At 46.6% G+C, this 19,617-nt stretch overlaps 1 protein-coding gene across 20 annotated transcripts in view; it reads right to left on the bottom strand.

The window, feature by feature from the left end:
• The window catches only part of PTPRF (protein tyrosine phosphatase receptor type F), a 1,173,234-nt gene that overhangs the window by 330,973 nt on the left and 822,644 nt on the right, over window positions 1–19,617 (bottom strand). For 13 of the 20 annotated variants that reach the window (XM_075320455.1, XM_075320458.1, XM_075320457.1 and 10 more), the window contains exon 1: window positions 12,749–12,821. The exons of the other annotated variants lie outside the window; for them this stretch is intronic. In XM_075320455.1, coding sequence (XP_075176570.1) covers window positions 12,749–12,804 — 56 coding nt within the window. In that variant the 5' untranslated portion in view covers window positions 12,805–12,821. Of the gene's footprint in view, window positions 1–12,748; window positions 12,822–19,617 lie in introns of those variants that run through there. 20 annotated transcript variants of the gene reach the window in all.

The following is a 19,617-nucleotide window of genomic DNA, read 5'->3' as shown; positions in this document are numbered from 1 at the left end:
ATGGTGAATGAGAAAATGACAGAGGCGAGGGGAGAGCACGAGGCTGGTTTATGGGGCGAGCGGCGCAAGCAGCAGATAACAGGCCGCGCAGCGCGACAGGCACTCACAGACATTAGCGCTTCCCAGGGTGGAAAAATTAGACTGGATTCACACTGAGAAGGGCAAAAAATAAGCTTGGTTTACTTATCATTGTAGGCAGGAAAGTGAGTAATTGTGCCCTGCCGAAAAGAGCAACTCAACCAATGCGCTAAGAAAACAACCCATAAATAAAAAAAAAAAAAAAAAAGTCAAGTGTGGGTTAAATGTAGGGACAAACCTTCTCAGTCTATGTTCACACTGTTTTTTGTGCGAGGTTTTTTTCATTGGTTTTATGCAAATAAATGCTAATAAAAAGCTGCTTTTTACAATACCAGTAAAACCTATGACATTTCAGAAATCTCATGCACACGATTGCTTTTTTTTCCTGACAAATATTAAATTGCTGCGGTTTTTTTTTTAGAAGCGGCATTTCAATTCTTTCAGCATTTTTGCTGCTTTTTTTCCCCCCATTGAGGCCTCCTTCACACATCAGTGATTCGGGTATGTATGTTGCAGTTTTTATGTGTACCAGAATCACGGACATATGCAGACCCATTAAAATCAATGGGTCTGTGCACACATCATTGATTTCTCACTGACGTGTTTCCGTGCGGCGCACACGCGTGTCCGTGTGTTCCACACGTAGACGTGTCTGTTTTTTTTCTCAGTCATCACGGATGTCCCATGGACCACACAGTGATGTGATCCGTGACACACGTACCAGAAAAAAACACGTACATTTAGGCTATGTGCCCACGCTGCGGAAAATGCGCGGATTTTGCCGCGGATTTCTCGCGGAAAAGCCACGGATTTTCCGAAAATCTGCAGCAGCGGCACTTCCCAGCCATTTCTATGGCATTTTGGAAATGCTGTGCCCATGCTGCGAATTTTTCCGCGGCGGATTTGGTGCGGATTTTGATCCGAAAAAATCTGCAACATGTCAATTATTGTTGCGGATTTTGATCCAGATTTTGGCTTTAAAATTGGGGGGAAAAAAAATCCGCGGCAAATCCGCGGTAAATCTGCCGCAAATCCGCACCTTTGAGAAGGTGCGGATTTTGCGGGAAAGCCGCGGATTTTGATGCAGAAAAATCCGCAGCAACATTCTCCCATGGACACATAGCCTTAGAATAAAAAAAAAAAAAAAAAAAAAAAAAAACTTAAGTCATTAAGTCACACATCTCCAGCGACGCTGTCTTCAGCCGCTGCTCTCTGCTGCTTCCAGGCTGGCTAATTATGCTCATTAAGGGCTTCTGTGCACGTTGCGTCGTGTCACTGCAGAAAATTCTGCAGTGATTTGATAGCTCATGTGCGATTCAAATCGTAGCAGAAACACTGTCATGGATGCAGTGTTTCTGCCGAAAAAAATCCCGATTTCATGCGCTCGGGAGCTGCATCCAAAGCGCACGGAATAATTGACATGCTGCATTTTTGAACGCACCGATTTGGCTCAAATTTCAGCATCCAAATCGCTGCGTTCAAAAAAGCATCATGTGCACGGATTAAAAAAAAAAACAAAACAAAAACCTTTATTTTTATAAAGCGGTAACATATTCCGCAGCGCTTCACATACATCAGGAACACTGTCCCCATTGGGGCTCACAATCTAAATTCCCTATTTGTATATCTTTCGAGTGTGGGAGGAAGCCGGAGTACCCGGAGGAAACCCACGCAAACACAGGGAGAACATACAGACTCCTTGCAGATGTTGTCCTTGGTGGGATTCGAACCCAGGACCCCAGTGCTGCAAGACTGCAGTGCTAACCACTAAGCCACCGTGCCACCCACGGATTATGCACAATCTTCATAGATTGTGCAGGGGACGCAGGACGCATGCATTTACGCTGCAGTGCTAGACGCAGCGTAAATGTATGCTATACGCACACATTCGCACATGCCTTAAAATGCACTGCCCCGCCATCCCCAAAAGTAAATGCAGCAGTGAGACAGCGGCGGCCGGAGACAGCATCACAGGAGATATCGGCACCACAGAAAGCAGCGGCGTGGACAGGTGAATATAAGTGCCTTATCTCTGTGTATTATCACGGATAGCACACGGAGATCACACGTTTGTCAAAAATCACGGCACACGCATACACATACGCACCTTCATTACGACCAACGTGTGCATTTTTCACTGATGTGTGAAGGGAGCCTGAAAGTAGCGAGTGAAAAAATTCAGCTGTGTCTTTGGTGAATGAGATGAACTTTAAACATGTACTGTAGACAAATGACGCCAAAACTGCAGCAAAAAGAACTGCAGCAAAAAAACGCATTAAAAAAAATGCAGCTATTTTTACTGTCAAGACATCAAATTTTGCTCCCCCCCCCCCCCCCCCCAAAAAAAAAAAAAAAAAAAAAAGAGAAAACGCACTGTGTGAACATAGCCTTATTGATTTAAGCAAAAGTATCTAACATACTGCCATGTTCCTACCATCATAAGTTTCAGATGGAAAGCTCATGGTGTTTAGATTGGCCAGCATCAGAGCAGAAATAGAAAATGCCCAAGAGAAGTTCTGTTGGTTGAAAGGAAAAATTTCCTCCATTGTAGCACAAATCTGGAGGGATATGTGCCACAGTACACACTGTGCAGATAGGTCCTGTGTGCATGACACCAAAGCGGAGCTTCTTTTCATATACATCCATAAGGCTCTGTCCATATACTTACACCATGGCTCCATGCAGGATGACATTAGATACAAAAGCAGTAATACACTAGCCTAATATTGTCTTCTGTACCCTAGTGTATTTAACTATCTAGAAAGGTTTATAGATTCATTTATATTTGGACTATATTCCCACGTTGCTTTTTTGCTGGCTTTTTTTCCGCAGCCACAACCTGCTCTATTGGCTGTAAAAGAAAAAAAAATGCGGCTTCCAAAAAGCGGGTATTTGCTTTGTTTTTGGTGAATAAAACTATCTTTATTAAAGATTTACTGTAGAAAAATTACACATCTGCAAAAGAAAAAACTGCTTTTTTGTTAGCAGCTTTTTTTTTTTTTACTGCCAGGGGAGCAGGTTTTCTTTTGCAGATTATACGTGTCATTTGTCTACAGTACATGATTAATAAAAGTTAGTTTTATTCACCAAAAGCAAAAATGCATGTTTGTATTTTTTTGCACTTTCTCATTGCTTTCTATAATGAGAAAACTCTGAAAGAATTGACACGCTGCGGTTTATAACAACGCTGGAAGAATTGACACGCTGCGGTTTATAACAATGCTGGAAGAATTGACACGCTGCGGTTTTCAACAACGCTGGAAGAATTGACACGCTGCGGTTTATAACAACGCTGGAAGAATTGACACGCTGCGGTTTATAACAACGCTGGAAGAATTGAACCGCTGCGGTTTATAACAACGCTGGAAGAATTGACACGCTGCGGTTTATAACAACGCTGGAAGAATTGAACCGCTGCGGTTTATAACAACGCTGGAAAAATTGACACGCTGCGGTTTCTAACAACGCTGGAAGAATTGACCCGCTGCGGTTTCTAACAACGCTGGAAGAATTGACACGCTGCGGTTTCTAACAACGCTGGAAGAATTGACACGCTGCGGTTTCTAACAACGCTGGAAGAATTGAACCGCTGCGGTTTATAACAACGCTGGAAGAATTGAACCGCTGCGGTTTATAACAACGCTGGAAGAATTGACACGCTGCGGTTTATAACAACGCTGGAAGAATTGAACCGCTGCGGTTTATAACAACGCTGGAAGAATTGACCCGCTGCGGTTTATAACAACGCTGGAAGAATTGACCCGCTGCGGTTTATAACAACGCTGGAAGAATTGACACGCTGAGGTTTATAACAACGCTGGAAAAATTGACACGCTGCGGTTTATAACAACGCTGGAAGAATTGACACGCTGCGGTTTATAACAACGCTGGAAGAATTGACCCGCTGCGGTTTATAACAACGCTGGAAGAATTGACCCGCTGCGGTTTATAACAACGCTGGAAGAATTGACCCGCTGCGGTTTATAACAACGCTGGAAGAATTGACCCGCTGCGGTTTATAACAACGCTGGAAGAATTGACACGCTGCGGTTTATAACAACGCTGGAAGAATTGACACGCTGCGGTTTTCAACAACGCTGGAAGAATTGACACGCTGCGGTTTATAACAACGCTGGAAGAATTGACACGCTGCGGTTTATAACAACGCTGGAAGAATTGACACGCTGCGGTTTATAACAACGCTGGAAGAATTGACACGCTGCGGTTTATAACAACGCTGGAAGAATTGACACGCTGCGGTTTATAACAACGCTGGAAGAATTGACACGCTGCGGTTTTCAACAACGCTGGAAGAATTGACACGCTGCGGTTTATAACAACGCTGGAAGAATTGACACGCTGCGGTTTATAACAACGCTGGAAGAATTGACACGCTGCGGTTTATAACAACGCTAGAAGAATTGACACGCTGCGGTTTATAACAACGCTGGAACAATTGACACGCTGCGGTTTATAACAACGCTGGAAGAATTGACACGCTGCGGTTTATAACAACGCTGGAAGAATTGACACGCTGCGGTTTATAACAACGCTGGAAGAATTGACACTGCGGTTTTTAACAACGCTGGAAGAATTGACACGCTGCGGTTTATAACAACGCTGGAAGAATTGACACGCTGCGGTTTATAACAACGCTGGAAGAATTGACACGCTGCGGTTTATAACAACGCTGGAAGAATTGACACGCTGCGGTTTATAACAACGCTGGAAGAATTGACACGCTGCGGTTTATAACAACGCTGGAAGAATTGACACGCTGCGGTTTATAACAACGCTGGAAGAATTGACACGCTGCGGTTATAACAACCGCTGGAAGAATTGACACGCTGCGGTTTATAACAACGCTGGAAGAATTGACGACGCTGCGGTTTATAACAACGCTGGAAGAATTGACACGCTGCGGTTTAATAACCGTAACGCTGGAAGAATTGACAACGCTGCGGTTTACGCTGGAAGAATTGACACGCTGCGGTTTATAACAACGCTGGAAGAATTGACACGCTGCGGTTTTCAACAACGCTGGAAGAATTGACACGCTGCGGTTTATAACAACGCTGGAAGAATTGACACGCTGCGGTTTATAACAACGCTGGAAGAATTGACACGCTGCGGTTTATAACAACGCTAGAAGAATTGACACGCTGCGGTTTATAACAACGCTGGAAGAATTGACACGCTGCGGTTTATAACAACGCTGGAAGAATTGACACGCTGCGGTTTATAACAACGCTGGAAGAATTGACACGCTGCGGTTTATAACAACGCTGGAAGAATTGACACTGCGGTTTTCAACAACGCTGGAAGAATTGACACGCTGCAGTTTATAACAACGCTGGAAGAATTGACACGCTGCGGTTTATAACAACGCTGGAAGAATTGACACGCTGCGGTTTATAACAACGCTGGAAGAATTGACACGCTGCGGTTTATAACAACGCTGGAAGAATTGACACGCTGCGGTTTATAACAACGCTGGAAGAATTGACACGCTGCGGTTTATAACAACGCTGGAAGAATTGACACGCTGCGGTTTATAACAACGCTGGAAGAATTGACACGCTGCGGTTTATAACAACGCTGGAAGAATTGACACGCTGCGGTTTATAACAACGCTGGAAGAATTGACACGCTGCGGTTTATAACAACGCTGGAAGAATTGACACGCTGCGGTTTATAACAACGCTGGAAGAATTGACCCGCTGCGGTTTATAACAACGCTGGAAGAATTGACACGCTGCGGTTTATAACAACGCTGGAAGAATTGACACGCTGCGGTTTATAACAACGCTGGAAGAATTGACACTGCGGTTTTCAACAACGCTGGAAGAATTGACACGCTGCAGTTTATAACAACGCTGGAAGAATTGACACGCTGCGGTTTATAACAACGCTGGAAGAATTGACACGCTGCGGTTTATAACAACGCTGGAAGAATTGACACGCTGCGGTTTATAACAACGCTGGAAGAATTGACACGCTGCGGTTTATAACAACGCTGGAAGAATTGACACGCTGCGGTTTATAACAACGCTGGAAGAATTGACACGCTGCGGTTTATAACAACGCTGGAAGAATTGACACGCTGCGGTTTATAACAACGCTGGAAGAATTGACACGCTGCGGTTTATAACAACGCTGGAAGAATTGACACGCTGCGGTTTATAACAACGCTGGAAGAATTGACACGCTGCGGTTTATAACAACGCTGGAAGAATTGACACGCTGCGGTTTATAACAACGCTGGAAGAATTGACCCGCTGCGGTTTTCAACAATGCTGGAAGAATTGACACGCTGCGGTTTATAACAACGCTGGAAGAATTGACCCGCTGCGGTTTATAACAACGCTGGAAGAATTGACCCGCTGCGGTTTTCAAACAATGCTGGAAGAATTGACACGCTGCGGTTTATAACAACGCTGGAAGAATTGACACGCTGCGGTTTATAACAACGCTGGAAGAATTGACCCGCTGCGGTTTTCAACAATGCTGGAAGAATTGACACACTGCAGTTTATAACAACGCTGGAAAAATTGACACGCTGCGGTTTTAAAATACGCTGAAAGGATTGACACGCTGCGGTTTTGAAAAAAGCCGAGAGAATTAACACACTGCGGCTTTCCAATTCCGTCAGGAATAAAAAAAAAAAGCAACTGAGATTTCTGGAATCTTACAGCTTTTGCACTTACTGAAAAAAAACACTGCAATAATAATAATAATAATAATAATAATAATAATAATAATAATAATAATAAAAAATAATCTTTATTTCTATAGCGCCAACATATTCCGCAGCGCTTTACAATTCAGAAGGATCATATACAAACAAGTAACAGTTATCGAAAATACAATATTTAAAGGGAAAAAAAAGACAACCCTGCTCGTGAGAGCTTACAATCTACAGTGAGATGGTGGGGGGCGGGGGGGGGGGCAAGGTACAAGTGCTTATTTACAATGACAATCCAGCCATCTCAAGAAAATGGGGGATAGATAATGGCTTCGTGGATCAGTTGGCCAGGGCCTTGAGATGCATTTGGGTGCCATGGAGTTTGACGTGGGGTACTTATCTGAGAAGTTGTGGAGGGATTAGGTGAAATTAGTTTGGCTAAGGATTGTGATAGGCCACCCTAAAAAGATGCGTTTTTAGGGTGCGTCTGAAGCTGAGTAAGTTGTGATTGCAGCGTGTGAATAGTCATTGCAACATCAATAAGGTGCCACAAATAAATACGCCACTTTGTGTATCGTCCGTGGATCTTCGGTTCACATTGTTACATTCTGACAGTTTGTGCTTATTTAAGGTGAATGATTAACAGGTACAGATTGATTCACTGCATCTTGCATGCTGACGTCAAACCGGTGGGAGAAGGGTGTCCATAAACAGCGACCTTTGAGAGGTCCAACATCCATCTGCTAACTCAACATTGGGAAACTAGATTAGGTCTGCGGGGTCCAGATAAAAGGCTACAAGTGTCTTCTAAAATAGCCTGACAGTGAGACGCAGACTGACTCATCCACACAAGTGTCCTCTCTAATCCCACAACGCCACTGAAACAGCCAGGATTGCTGACAAAGGGGGTCCAGTCTCAGCCGTTACATTTGTTTGGTTTTTTTACCAGTTTATGCTTCCATCTAAAAGGTCCCTTATTTTGGGAGCTTTCTGCCCAGATATGGACAGTTTTTATGCACTGTGGAGATATGAGGTTCTATGGCAATATCGTACTTGAGCACAGTGGTAATTTTACGGTCTACTGAGGCTGGGGGGCCGGATATACCCCCACTGCAGTCACATCTGTTCCAGCACAAGGCCCAGGGGACTGATCTGTGATAACTCTGGTTTTATTGCATCTCTGCTTTAGCCAAAGGGTCTTAAACCATAAACCATTGCCATAAAGGTGCAGAGGTCTGGAACTCGTCACCACCAAGCAGGATAATAATTAAAAGGCAAGTGGCCACTCTACGCTGCGTGTAAAATCCTTAAATTTGTAAAAACAACTTTGTTATATTGCAGTCTATGGACCTTAATCCTCAAGTAAATTCCCTTTTACCTAGTCCCCCCCCCCCCTCTACAGCAAAAACTGCGTATTAATTCCATAAGAGCCCATATTATGGATCGATTGCTTCTAGAAACATCCAGACTATATCAATTTGGAATATTTTCTTTTAAATTGAATGATTTTATTAAGAATTTTAGAAGGTAATTTTATCAAGATTGAGCTCTCTATCAATGGAAATCTTCAAGCAGAACTGGATAAACAGCTGGGATGATTTAGGAAAACCTGGTTGGACCCGATGGCCCCTGAGGTCCCTTCCAACTCGACCATTCTATGAAAATTACACCAAGAATACACATGCAGAAAATAAAAACAAGCAAATAGATAGAGGAGAGGCATCAATTTGTAAAATGTTCTGCTACCTATCTAACAAGACATCAGCAATATAAGGAGGTTTTCCCAGAAATCTTTGAGTGGCCGATTTTGGAGATCAAGCGTTCCTATGAAAGCCGTTCCCGATAACCCGCCTGTCTATAAAAAGTCTGAAAATTACTTGACGAACAAGCAAAATAGTTTGTGTATTTGTGTTTTGTAAAACTTTTGAGTGAAAAAAATAAAAATGGTCAGCGCCGCTTAAAGCGGTGATCAGTCGGCTAAAACAATCGTTCATTGTTACGTTTTTGGCTAGGTTCACATTTCCGTCAATTTGTATCAGTCACAATCCGTGGCTCTGCTAAACAACAGAATCCGTTTGGCGGATTCCGTTGTTCCCATAGACTTGTATGAGCGGCGGATTGTGACTGATGACGCTGCATTGCATCCTCCGCCCGACCGATCAGTCGTGGAACGACTGACCGCCGGGCGGCAAAAACGCAGCATGTAGCGTTTTGAGCAGCGGAATCCTTTTGATTCCACTGCGCATGCTCCCTCTCGGCGGCCGAATGATCAGCTGATCTCCCGGCGGCCCCCTTCTTTGAGCAATCAGCTGATCGCCCGGCGGCCCCCCTTCTGCGAGTGATCAGCTGATCGCCCGGCGGCCAGCTAATGTGAGCAATCAGCTGATCGCCCAGCGGCCGACTAATGTGAGCAATCAGCTGATCGCCCGGCGGCCGACTAATGTGAGCAATCAGCTGATCGCCCGGCGGCCGACTAATGTGAGCAATCAGCTGATCGCCCGGCGGCCGACTAATGTGAGCAATCAGCTGATCGCCCGGCGGCCGACTAATGTGAGCAATCAGCTGATCGCCCGGCGGCCGACTAATGTGAGCAATCAGCTGATCGCCCGGCGGCCGGCTAATGTGAGCAATCAGCTGATCGCCCGGCGGCCGGCTAATGTGAGCAATCAGCTGATCGCCCGGCGGCCGACTAATGTGAGCAATCAGCTGATCGCCCGGCGGCCGACTAATGTGAGCAATCAGCTGATCGCCCGGCGGCCGGCTAATGTGAGCAATCAGCTGATCGCCCGGCGGCCGACTAATGTGAGCAATCAGCTGATCGCCCGGCGGCCGGCTAATGTGAGCAATCAGCTGATCGCCCGGCGGCCGACTAATGTGAGCAATCAGCAGATCGCCCGGCGGCCGGCTAATGAGAGCGATCAGCAGATCGCCCGGCGGCCGGCTAATGAGAGCGATCAGCAGATCGCCCGGCGGCCGGCTATTGTGAACGATCAGCTGATTACTCTCTCTCTCTCACGTTTTACAACAGAATCCGACCATGAATTCTATTCTTGTCATCCATTGTACAACGCATCAGTCACAAGCGTCAAGCAACGCATGTGACTGATGCAAAACAACGGAAACGTGAACCTAGCCTTACTTGTCGAATGATAGTTTTGCGTGAAATCTATTACTTTGTCAATTTTAATCTGTGTTTGGGGTGGGGACAACTTTGGTCCCAGGTCATCATGGAGTAAAACTCCTTGAAATGTTGATACTTTTTGGCAACTTTTACTATTTTTGTTTTTTATGCCGGTCCAGGCAAGCAACATCAAAGTGGGCAGAGAGTGATGAAACATGCCCGACAAATGCATGCCCCTGACAGAGGCGCACAATGCACCAAATTCATTGCGAGGTGAATGCATCTTAATGAATTTGTCGCAACTTATGCCAGCGCTTTATCATTATGAAGTGGGGCATATATATATATAATATATAAGTATATATATATATATATATATATATATATATATATATATATATATATATATATATATATATATATATATATATATATATATATATATATATATTATATTATATTATATAATATAATACCCCAGAATTTTGATTTAGGCCTGGCAGCCTGGTTGCTCTCTTGAATAGGGTCATGAGGTAGCGATTCCCTAGAAACCAGTCTGCTTTGGGTCATTCCAGTCCTCAGCCGTGACGGCCCGGAGGGCAGGGACAGGGCAGGAGGCTCGTCAGGGCTGTAACCTGGCTTTCCCCCAGCTCGTACCGTCACGTTACCATATTATTATAGGAATAAAACATAGGGAGTGAACCTTCTGCACAAAAGAGCTGCATTTCTAAACGCTATAAAGCGATTCTTCTCCACCCACAATGCTGAGCTGCAGCCTTTTAATCCTGTATTCTTTGGAGGCGTGCAGAATTGCTGGCAGCTTCTTGGTGTGTGTGTTAAATATAAAAGTGTAATAATAATGGGAAAGGTTAAACTTGTAGCGTCAGGCACCGGGCTGTGATCTCCCCAGGCACAGGGATCACAGGAACAATGCTCTGTGGGACATTACTGGCAGATAAGAGCCAGGGCTGAGACAGAGGGGGCTGCAAAGAGAGGGGTCAGAGCACCGATAAGACTGTACCAGACAGCTCCCCTGCTTTATCCTCAGCCCCCTACAAGTCTGACATCCATCTTTCAGCAGGATTAGGTCACACTGGTGTAGGAGTTTCCATCACAGAGGATGGAAGAATCCATTAAGACATCACGTGATCCCTGTACAAACTTCTTTAGGTAGTAGGACAGGTTCTAAGGCAGGGACTGGATTCTGCAAGTTTCCACACACAACTGCCATGTAATCCCCCACAGATACACTACAGATACCAGCTAAAGGGGGTCACTGCTGTGTCACCAGCTAATGCAATGTGTTATTGTCATATCCCCCCAGTGTCACTGTCATTTCTTTTCATGGCCAATGTATTATTGTCACATCCCCCGAGGGTCCATGTGTCATTGTCAAAACCCCCAGTATCAATGTGTCATTTTCATATCCCCTCCAGTGTCATTTTCATATCCCCTCCAGTGTCATTTTCATATCCCCTCCAGTGTCATTTTCATATTCCCCCAGGGCCAATGTGTCATTGTCATATCCCCCCAGTGTCATTAATATATCCCTCGAAGGTCAATATGTCATTGTCTAATCCCCCAGTATCAATGTCATGTCCTCCCAGGGCCAATGTGTCATTTTCACATCCCCCGAGGGTCATTGTCATATCCCCCCAGTGTCATTAAAATATCCCTCGAAGGTCAATATGTCATTGTCTAATCCCCCAGTATCAATGTCATGTCCTCCCAGGGCCAAATTGCCAATGTGTCATTTTCACATCCCCCGAGGGTCATTGTCATATCCCCCCAGTGTCATTAAAATATCCCTCGAGGATCAATGTGTCATTGTCATATCCCCCAGTATCAATGTCATATCCTCCCAGGGCCAATGTGTCATTGTCATTTCCCCCCCCCCCCCCAGGGTTAATGTGTCATTGTTAAATCCCCCCAGAGACAATGTGTCATTGTCATATTCCCCAATATCAATATGTCATTGTCATATCCCCAGTGTCATTGTAATATCCCCCCAGTATCAATGTGTCATTGTCATATCCCCCAGTGTCACTGTCATATTCCCCCAGTATCAATGCGTTATTGTCACATCCCCCAGTGTAAGTTGTATCCCCCCAGTGACAATGTGCCATTGTCATATCCCCCAGTATCATGGTCTTATCCCCAAGTATCATAGTGTCATTATTATATCCCTGTGTCAATGTACAGTATCATTGTCATTAGCCCTAGTGTCAATGTACCATTGTCCTGTTACCCGAGTATCAGTGTGATTTGGTCTTGTATCCTAAAAGGGTCAACATGTCATTGTCACGTACGCTTATGTGTATAAGCACGCCTCACAAATCTTCCCCCAACAATCTGCAAGAAAATATATAAAAATCAGACCAGTTAATTTTTGATGCACAATCCTTTTGTTTTCCAGGAAGCTAAGCTGTTGCCAGAGGTGTCTGGTGGGGACCTACTCCTCTCTCCCCATTGTAAACACACGGTCAGACAGCCCAAGGTTGCACGTGCTTAGTGGAGTCGTGAGATTTACCTGTCGGACAAACGAGCATTCAACCTGCAGGTATCAATGACTTCTAGATAAGGACGCCTCTGATGACACTTATCACGTAGAAACTTTGCATAACATAGCAGGCTGCTGTCATTTTTCTACATTGATGCAATTATTTTTGGTGCTTTGTAAATGACAATTTTATATTTGGCCTTAAGAAAAAAAAAATGAAAAGGAATGTAACAAACTGAAAACTCCAGATGCCATAACAATAATAATGTTCCAGAGGGCGACAGCTGAAATGTAAGAATGTAAAGTAGTCACATCAGAAGGCCATCAACGGGCGCAGGAGAAGTAAATTCGGAGAGACACATACCTGCATTGACCCCGGAGGTCAGAGCCACAGACAGAGTTTGAGCACCTAACATTCATGCAGACAACTCAGGAGACACCTGACCCCACATAGGGTGTCACCTGCACAAATGTCTGGGTTAAGGGTGGCGTCGTGTTCCCTCCTGCACCCAGTTAAACCATTATTAGCAGTTGTGGTCTGTCTTTGCACCGCTCAAGTCAGGACAAGACTGCTATTCCCTTTGTGCAGGTGGGGGAGGGGTTGACATGAGAACAAATGCCTTCATTGTATCTGCCATACTTGTCCTGCCACACAAAGCCCTGTGGGTGGGTGCCGGGGGTGGGTGCCGGGGAGCCCTGGCTCCAGGAATGCGTTGAAACTCAAACACACTCTCTGCCTCTTGTTTGCTCTTGCAGAGTCTCTTGTGCAGTCCCGCTGGGGCCAATGCAGATTTTGTACATTTTTACAGTCATGGAGCCTCTTGTAAAGTGCACTCCAATACAAACAAGGGTTTAATACTGATGAAACGTCTGGTCGCCCAAGGGAACCGAATTTTAGCAGAGGAATGCAGGATGGTTCCCCCAGATAAAATCCCGGCACTGCTGAATCATTCACTAATCCCCCCCCCCCCCCCCCCTGTATAGGACTGTCTGCCATTGCCTCGTCCATACAGACAGGAGCACAGGACCGTCTGCCATTGCCTCGTCCATACAGACAGGAGCACAGGACCGTCTGCCATTGCCTCGTCCATACAGACAGGAGCACAGGACCGTCTGCCATTGCCTCGTCCATACAGACAGGAGCACAGGACCGTCTGCCATTGCCTCGTCCATACAGACAGGAGCACAGGACCGTCTGCCATTGCCTCGTCCATACAGACAGGAGCACAGGACCGTCTGCCATTGCCTCGTCCATACAGACAGGAGCACAGGACCGTCTGCCATTGCCTCGTCCATACAGACAGGAGCACAGGACCGTCTGCCATTGCCTCGTCCATACAGACAGGAGCACAGGACCGTCTGCCATTGCCTCGTCCATACGGACAGGAGCACAGGACCGTCTGCCATTGCCTCGTCCATACGGACAGGAGCACAGGACCGTCTGCCAGTGCCTCGTCCATACGGACAGGAGCACAGGACCGTCTGCCATTGCCTCGTCCATACAGACAGGAGCACGGGACCGTCTGCCAGTGCCTCGTCCATACGGACAGGAGCACAGGACCGTCTGCCATTGCCTCGTCCATACAGACAGGAGCACGGGACCGTCTGCCATTGCCTCGTCCATACGGACAGGAGCACGGGACCGTCTGCCATTGCCTCGTCCATACAGACAGGAGCACAGGACCGTCTGCCATTGCCTCGTCCATACGGACAGGAGCACAGGACTGTCTGCCATTGCCTCATCCATACAGACAGGAGCACAGGACCGTCTGCCATTGCCTCATCCATACAGACAGGAGCACAGGACTGTCTGCCATTGCCTCATCCATACAGACAGGAGCACAGGACCGTCTGCCATTGCCTCGTCCATACAGACAGGAGCACGGGAACGTCTGCCATTGCCTCGTCCATACGGACAGGAGCACGGGACCGTCTGCCATTGCCTCGTCCATACAGACAGGAGCACAGGACCGTCTGCCATTGCCTCGTCCATACAGACAGGAGCACGGGACCGTCTGCCATTGCCTCGTCCATACGGACAGGAGCACAGGACTGTCTGCCATTGCCTCGTCCATACGGACAGGAGCACAGGACTGTCTGCCATTGCCTCGTCCGTACGGACAGGAGCACAGGACTGTCTGCCATTGTATTGTTCATACGGACAGAAGCACAGGACTGTCTGCCATTGTATTGTTCATACGGACAGAAAACATGGTTACTGTGCTCAATCCGAGGTAGAAGCTGCGCAAAACACCAAAGAGGACCTGTCACCGAGTCAACAGTGGACAGTATTTTGCGCTTATTTTATTCTTGCTGCTTGAAAATTCCAATCCATCTGCTATATGGCTCCAGAGATAGACTTTTGGATTTTTTTTTTTGAGACAACATTGACTATGACACCTGTTTTCTAGGAGTGGCTGCTATATCACAGAGAAATACAAATGAACAGGTCGCATTTCGGCCCCAAGGGTACAGCAACCAATAAAAGCGATTGGGCAGAATTTCACCTATGGCTGACATTTTTGCAACCTGCAGGGTATGAATGCAACCCCATTTACTTGCATTGCGCTGCGATGTACCATTACCCACACTTTGTCTGTATGACAGGTGTCGTGGTCAAAGTCACTGCGTAGCCCCAGCCTTTGTGCTTATTTTTATGGTCATTATAAGGGGCATTGCTCATAGGATTATCTGGGACGTAGCTTTAGACTGCTCTGCATTACTGCCCTGTGAGCAAAAGCCCCCTTGGTAAAAACCATAGAAAGTGGTACTGAATAAAAAGGTCCATATCTCTAAACTGTAGGGTGGATTGAAGAAAAAAGAAGAAAAAAAAAAAAACAGCAAAAGAGAGGAAAATTCATGGGAGCAGTACTAATAAAATAAAGGCAAATTTTGGGGATTACAGTAGATAAATTCATACAAAAAAGGGCACAAAGGTGGACATCACCCCTAGGTAACTGCTGCCCCCGTTTGTAGCTACATGTACTTTGCATTTACGTTCTCTCGATTTGTATATCGTAACTTGTCTTGCAGGAACGGTTGTCCACTACTCAGACAACCCCTTCTCAGCTTAGGCTGGTGTCACACTTGTGACTGACCTGCGCGAGGACGGCCTGGTGCTCTCCGGACAGGAGCATGCAGCTGTATATATTTCTAAGGGGGTCGTCACATGTATTTCCATGCAGCTACACGCTCCTGTCTAGAGAGCGGCAGGCCGTACCGGGTGATGGGAGTCAATCCTCGCGCAAATCACTCGCAAGTGTCACACCAGCCTTATTCTCCACTCCAGTGCCGACGGCGTTCCAGCGGTGTAGGAACTCACTCTTCCGAGGCTCATGTTATGTCCAGCAAACCCTGCACCCAATGAACATCGGCTTCCTTCTCTCACCTTTGAACATCAAGAAGAAGTCACAGCTTCGGCTGGCCGCTCACTTCCTACTGATGTTCAATACATCTGGAAGCGGGAAGGTTGGAGTTGGCGCTGACTGGACGCAGGGCTCACATGATGTAATATGAGCCCCGGGAGAAGGAATGCTAACACCGCTGGGACAGCATCGGAGGCGAGTATAAGGCTATGTTCGCACGTTGCGTCGGTGTACCTGCAGTTTATTCTGCACGTTTTCCTTCCCTTGGTTTTTGACCAAATGGCTTTTGCCAATTTTTTAGCGCTAAAAACGCATGCGTTTTTACCGCGTTTTTAGTGCGTTTTTAGCGCTTTTTACCTGCGTTTTCACCTGCGTTTCTGCAGATGCGTTTTTGAGATCAAGACACTGAGAAATAAAGTTGAAATAGTCAAAAAGATTGAAAAAAGAGAAAAAAATTATAAAATTAACTTTTAATAAAATTAAATGGGAAATTATCAATTTAAATGTAATAATAGTGGTTATGCACATTTTAACAGAAAAATAGCTAAAGTTTATTATTTTTTAGCATTTAAATTTTCGGTTATTGTGTGTGTGTAAAGGAACATTAGAACCCATTAATTTTATGCCAGAAAAGCATGCGTTTTTGGAGCCAAAAACGCAGTTGAAAAGCAGGTAAAAAGCATGAAAAACGCAGGAATTGTGATTTTGGTTGCTTTTTGACATTTCTCATTGACTCCAATGTTAAGGAAACGCTGCAGAAATGGCAAAAACAACTGACATGCTGCTTCTTTTTCAGCATGGTTTTTGACCACAAATATGCAAATTAAACGCTGCTGAACAAAAAGCAAAGTGCAGACAGGATTTCTGCTTTTCCCATAGACTTTGCTGGAAATCAAAAATGCATGCATTTTTGCCAAAAAACGCTGCTGCCAAAAACGCTGCAGAAACGCGGTAAAAAACGCAACGTGCGAACATAGCCTAAGTGTTGTTATTTTATGGGGACAAAACAAACAGATTGAGAACGGGTTGTCTGAGAAATGGATAATCCCTTTAATACAAAAAGAACTGGTTCAGAAAGGTGGACCCCTCAAATACTTTAGGATGTCTAAAATAACTAAGAGCAGGTACTCACCCTCCCTAGTCCAGGACCGGCTCCCCGCTGCTGCTTGTGTCTCTCTGTTATCTGAAGCAGTGACGTCACATCAACAACGCAACATCTCTGGTGTAACCATCCACTAAGCTCAGCGGCTGCACCGAGGTATATGGCCGGAGCCACAGAGCTCAGCGCTTAAGTACAGCGCTGTCTATGTGAGGTCACCGTTGCAGCCAAATCACCAAGAACCAAGCATTGGCGGTGCGAGCTGTGGACCTGAGGAGGATTAGTACATGCTCTGTTTTAGATATTTTAGAGAGTTTGACATCCATTTTTATGAAAGTTAACACTTTTGTTTGGATGAAACTTTAAAAATGTACAAGAAAAAAAAAAAAAAAAATCACAACACTGACTTTCCTTCCCAATACAGTACAAACCAAACTGGTCCTTTATGCTATAACTTTGCTTAGGAGATCCTCTCCGTTACATTAAACTGCAACAGATATGTGGCAAGAACTGCACAAAAAAGTGATGTACGTCAGTTCTTATTATATTTTAAGCCGTACTAGATGGTTTAGAAAAAGAGAGGCGGCAAGGGGAGGGGAGAGAGAGAGGCGGCAAGGGGAGGGGAGAGAGAGAGACTGCAAGGGGAGGAGGAAAGAGAGAGAGACGGCAAGGGGAGGAGGAAAGAGAGAGAGACGGCAAGGGGAGGGGGAAAGAGAGAGAGACGGCAAGGGGAGGGGGAAAGAGAGAGAGACGGCAAGGGGAGGGGGAAAGAGAGAGAGACGGCAAGGGGAGGGGGAAAGAGAGAGAGACGGCAAGGGGAGGAGGAAAGAGAGAGACGGCAAGGGGAGGGGGAAAGAGAGAGACGGCAAGGGGAGGGGGAAAGAGAGAGAGACGGCAAGGGGAGGGGGAAAGAGAGAGAGACGGCAAGGGGAGGGGGAAAGAGAGAGAGACGGCAAGGGGAGGGGGAAAGAGAGAGACGGCAAGGGGAGGGGGAAAGAGAGAGAGATGGCAAGGGGAGGGGGAAAGAGAGAGAGACGGCAAGGGGAGGAGGAAAGAGAGAGACGGCAAGGGGAGGGGGAAAGAGAGAGACGGCAAGGGGAGGGGGAAAGAGAGAGAGACGGCAAGGGGAGGGGGAAAGAGAGAGAGACGGCAAGGGGAGGGGGAAAGAGAGAGAGACGGCAAGGGGAGGGGGAAAGAGAGAGAGACGGCAAGGGGAGGGGGAAAGAGAGAGAGACGGCAAGGGGAGGGGAAAGAGAGAGAGACGGCAAGGGGAGGGGAAAGAGAGAGAGACGGCAAGGGGAGGGGAAAGAGAGAGAGACGGCAAGGGGAGGGGAAAGAGAGAGAGACGGCAAGGGGAGGGGAAAGAGAGAGAGACGGCAAGGGGAGAGGAAAGAGAGAGAGACGGCAAGGGGAGAGGAAAGAGAGAGAGACGGCAAGGGGAGAGGAAAGAGAGAGAGACGGCAAGGGGAGGGGAAAGAGAGAGAGACGGCAAGGGGAGGGGAAAGAGAGAGAGACGGCAAGGGGAGAGGAAAAAGAGAGAGACGGCAAGGGGAAAGAGAGAGACGGCAAGGGGAAAGAGAGAGACGGCAAGGGGAAAGAGAGAGACGGCAAGGGGAAAGAGAGAGACGGCAAGGGGAAAGAGAGAGACGGCAAGGGGAAAGAGAGAGACGGCAAGGGGAAAGAGAGAGACGGCAAGGGGAAAGAGAGAGACGGCAAGGGGAAAGAGAGAGACGGCAAGGGGAAAGAGAGAGACGGCAAGGGGAAAGAGAGAGACGGCAAGGGGAAAGAGGGAGACGGCAAGGGGAAAGAGGGAGACGGCAAGGGGAAAGAGGGAGACGGCAAGGGGAAAGAGGGAGACGGCAAGGGGAAAGAGGGAGACGGCAAGGGGAAAGAGGGAGACGGCAAGGGGAAAGAGGGAGACGGCAAGGGGAAAGAGGGAGACGGCAAGGGGAAAGAGGGAGACGGCAAGGGGAAAGAGGGAGACGGCAAGGGGAAAGAGGGAGACGGCAAGGGGAAAGAGGGAGACAGACAGACAGAGATAGCGAGACACAGAGACTGATACAGACAGACAGACACAGAGACATACATCAAAAGACAGACAGAGAGAGAGACAGTTACTATCCGGGCAACGCCCGGGTACTACAGCTAGTATGTATATAATATATATATATATATATATATATATATATATGTGTTATTTACCACACTGTCTGAATAAAGCCATAATAGTAAAAAAAAAAACCAAAAAAAAAAAAACAACAACACATCTTTATCACAACAACATTAGGACCAGTGGCGGACACATCATTGGTGCAACCTGTGCCCAAGAGGTACGTGGGCCCATTCCTACATCCAAAGCTGGAGAAATTGTGCATTTTTAAGAGCTCTTGGGCTACAATGGGCCAATATATTGTTATTGCACAGGGGCCCTGTGTGTCCACCAGTGATTAGGACAACACCTACAGGCACAGGCTCCGGGGTATGACAATCTTAAGCTGGTGTCACACACAGCGACAACGACAACGACGTCGCTGCTACGTCACCATTTTCTGTGACGTTGCAGCGACGTCCCGTCGCTGTCGCTGTGTGTGACATCCAGCAATGACCTGGCCCCTGCTGTGAGGTCGCCGGTCGTTGCTGAATGTCCAGCTTCATTTTTTGGTCGTCACTTTCCCGCTGTGACACACACATCGCTGTGTGTGACAGCGAGAGAGCGACGAAATGAAGCGATCAGGAGCCGGCACTGGCAGCTGCGGTAAGCTGTAACCA

The sequence above is a fragment of the Anomaloglossus baeobatrachus genome, chromosome 8, assembly GCF_048569485.1.
Source record: "Anomaloglossus baeobatrachus isolate aAnoBae1 chromosome 8, aAnoBae1.hap1, whole genome shotgun sequence".
NCBI lineage: Eukaryota > Metazoa > Chordata > Amphibia > Anura > Aromobatidae > Anomaloglossus > Anomaloglossus baeobatrachus.
This window is presented reverse-complemented; position numbering and strand designations above follow the sequence as displayed.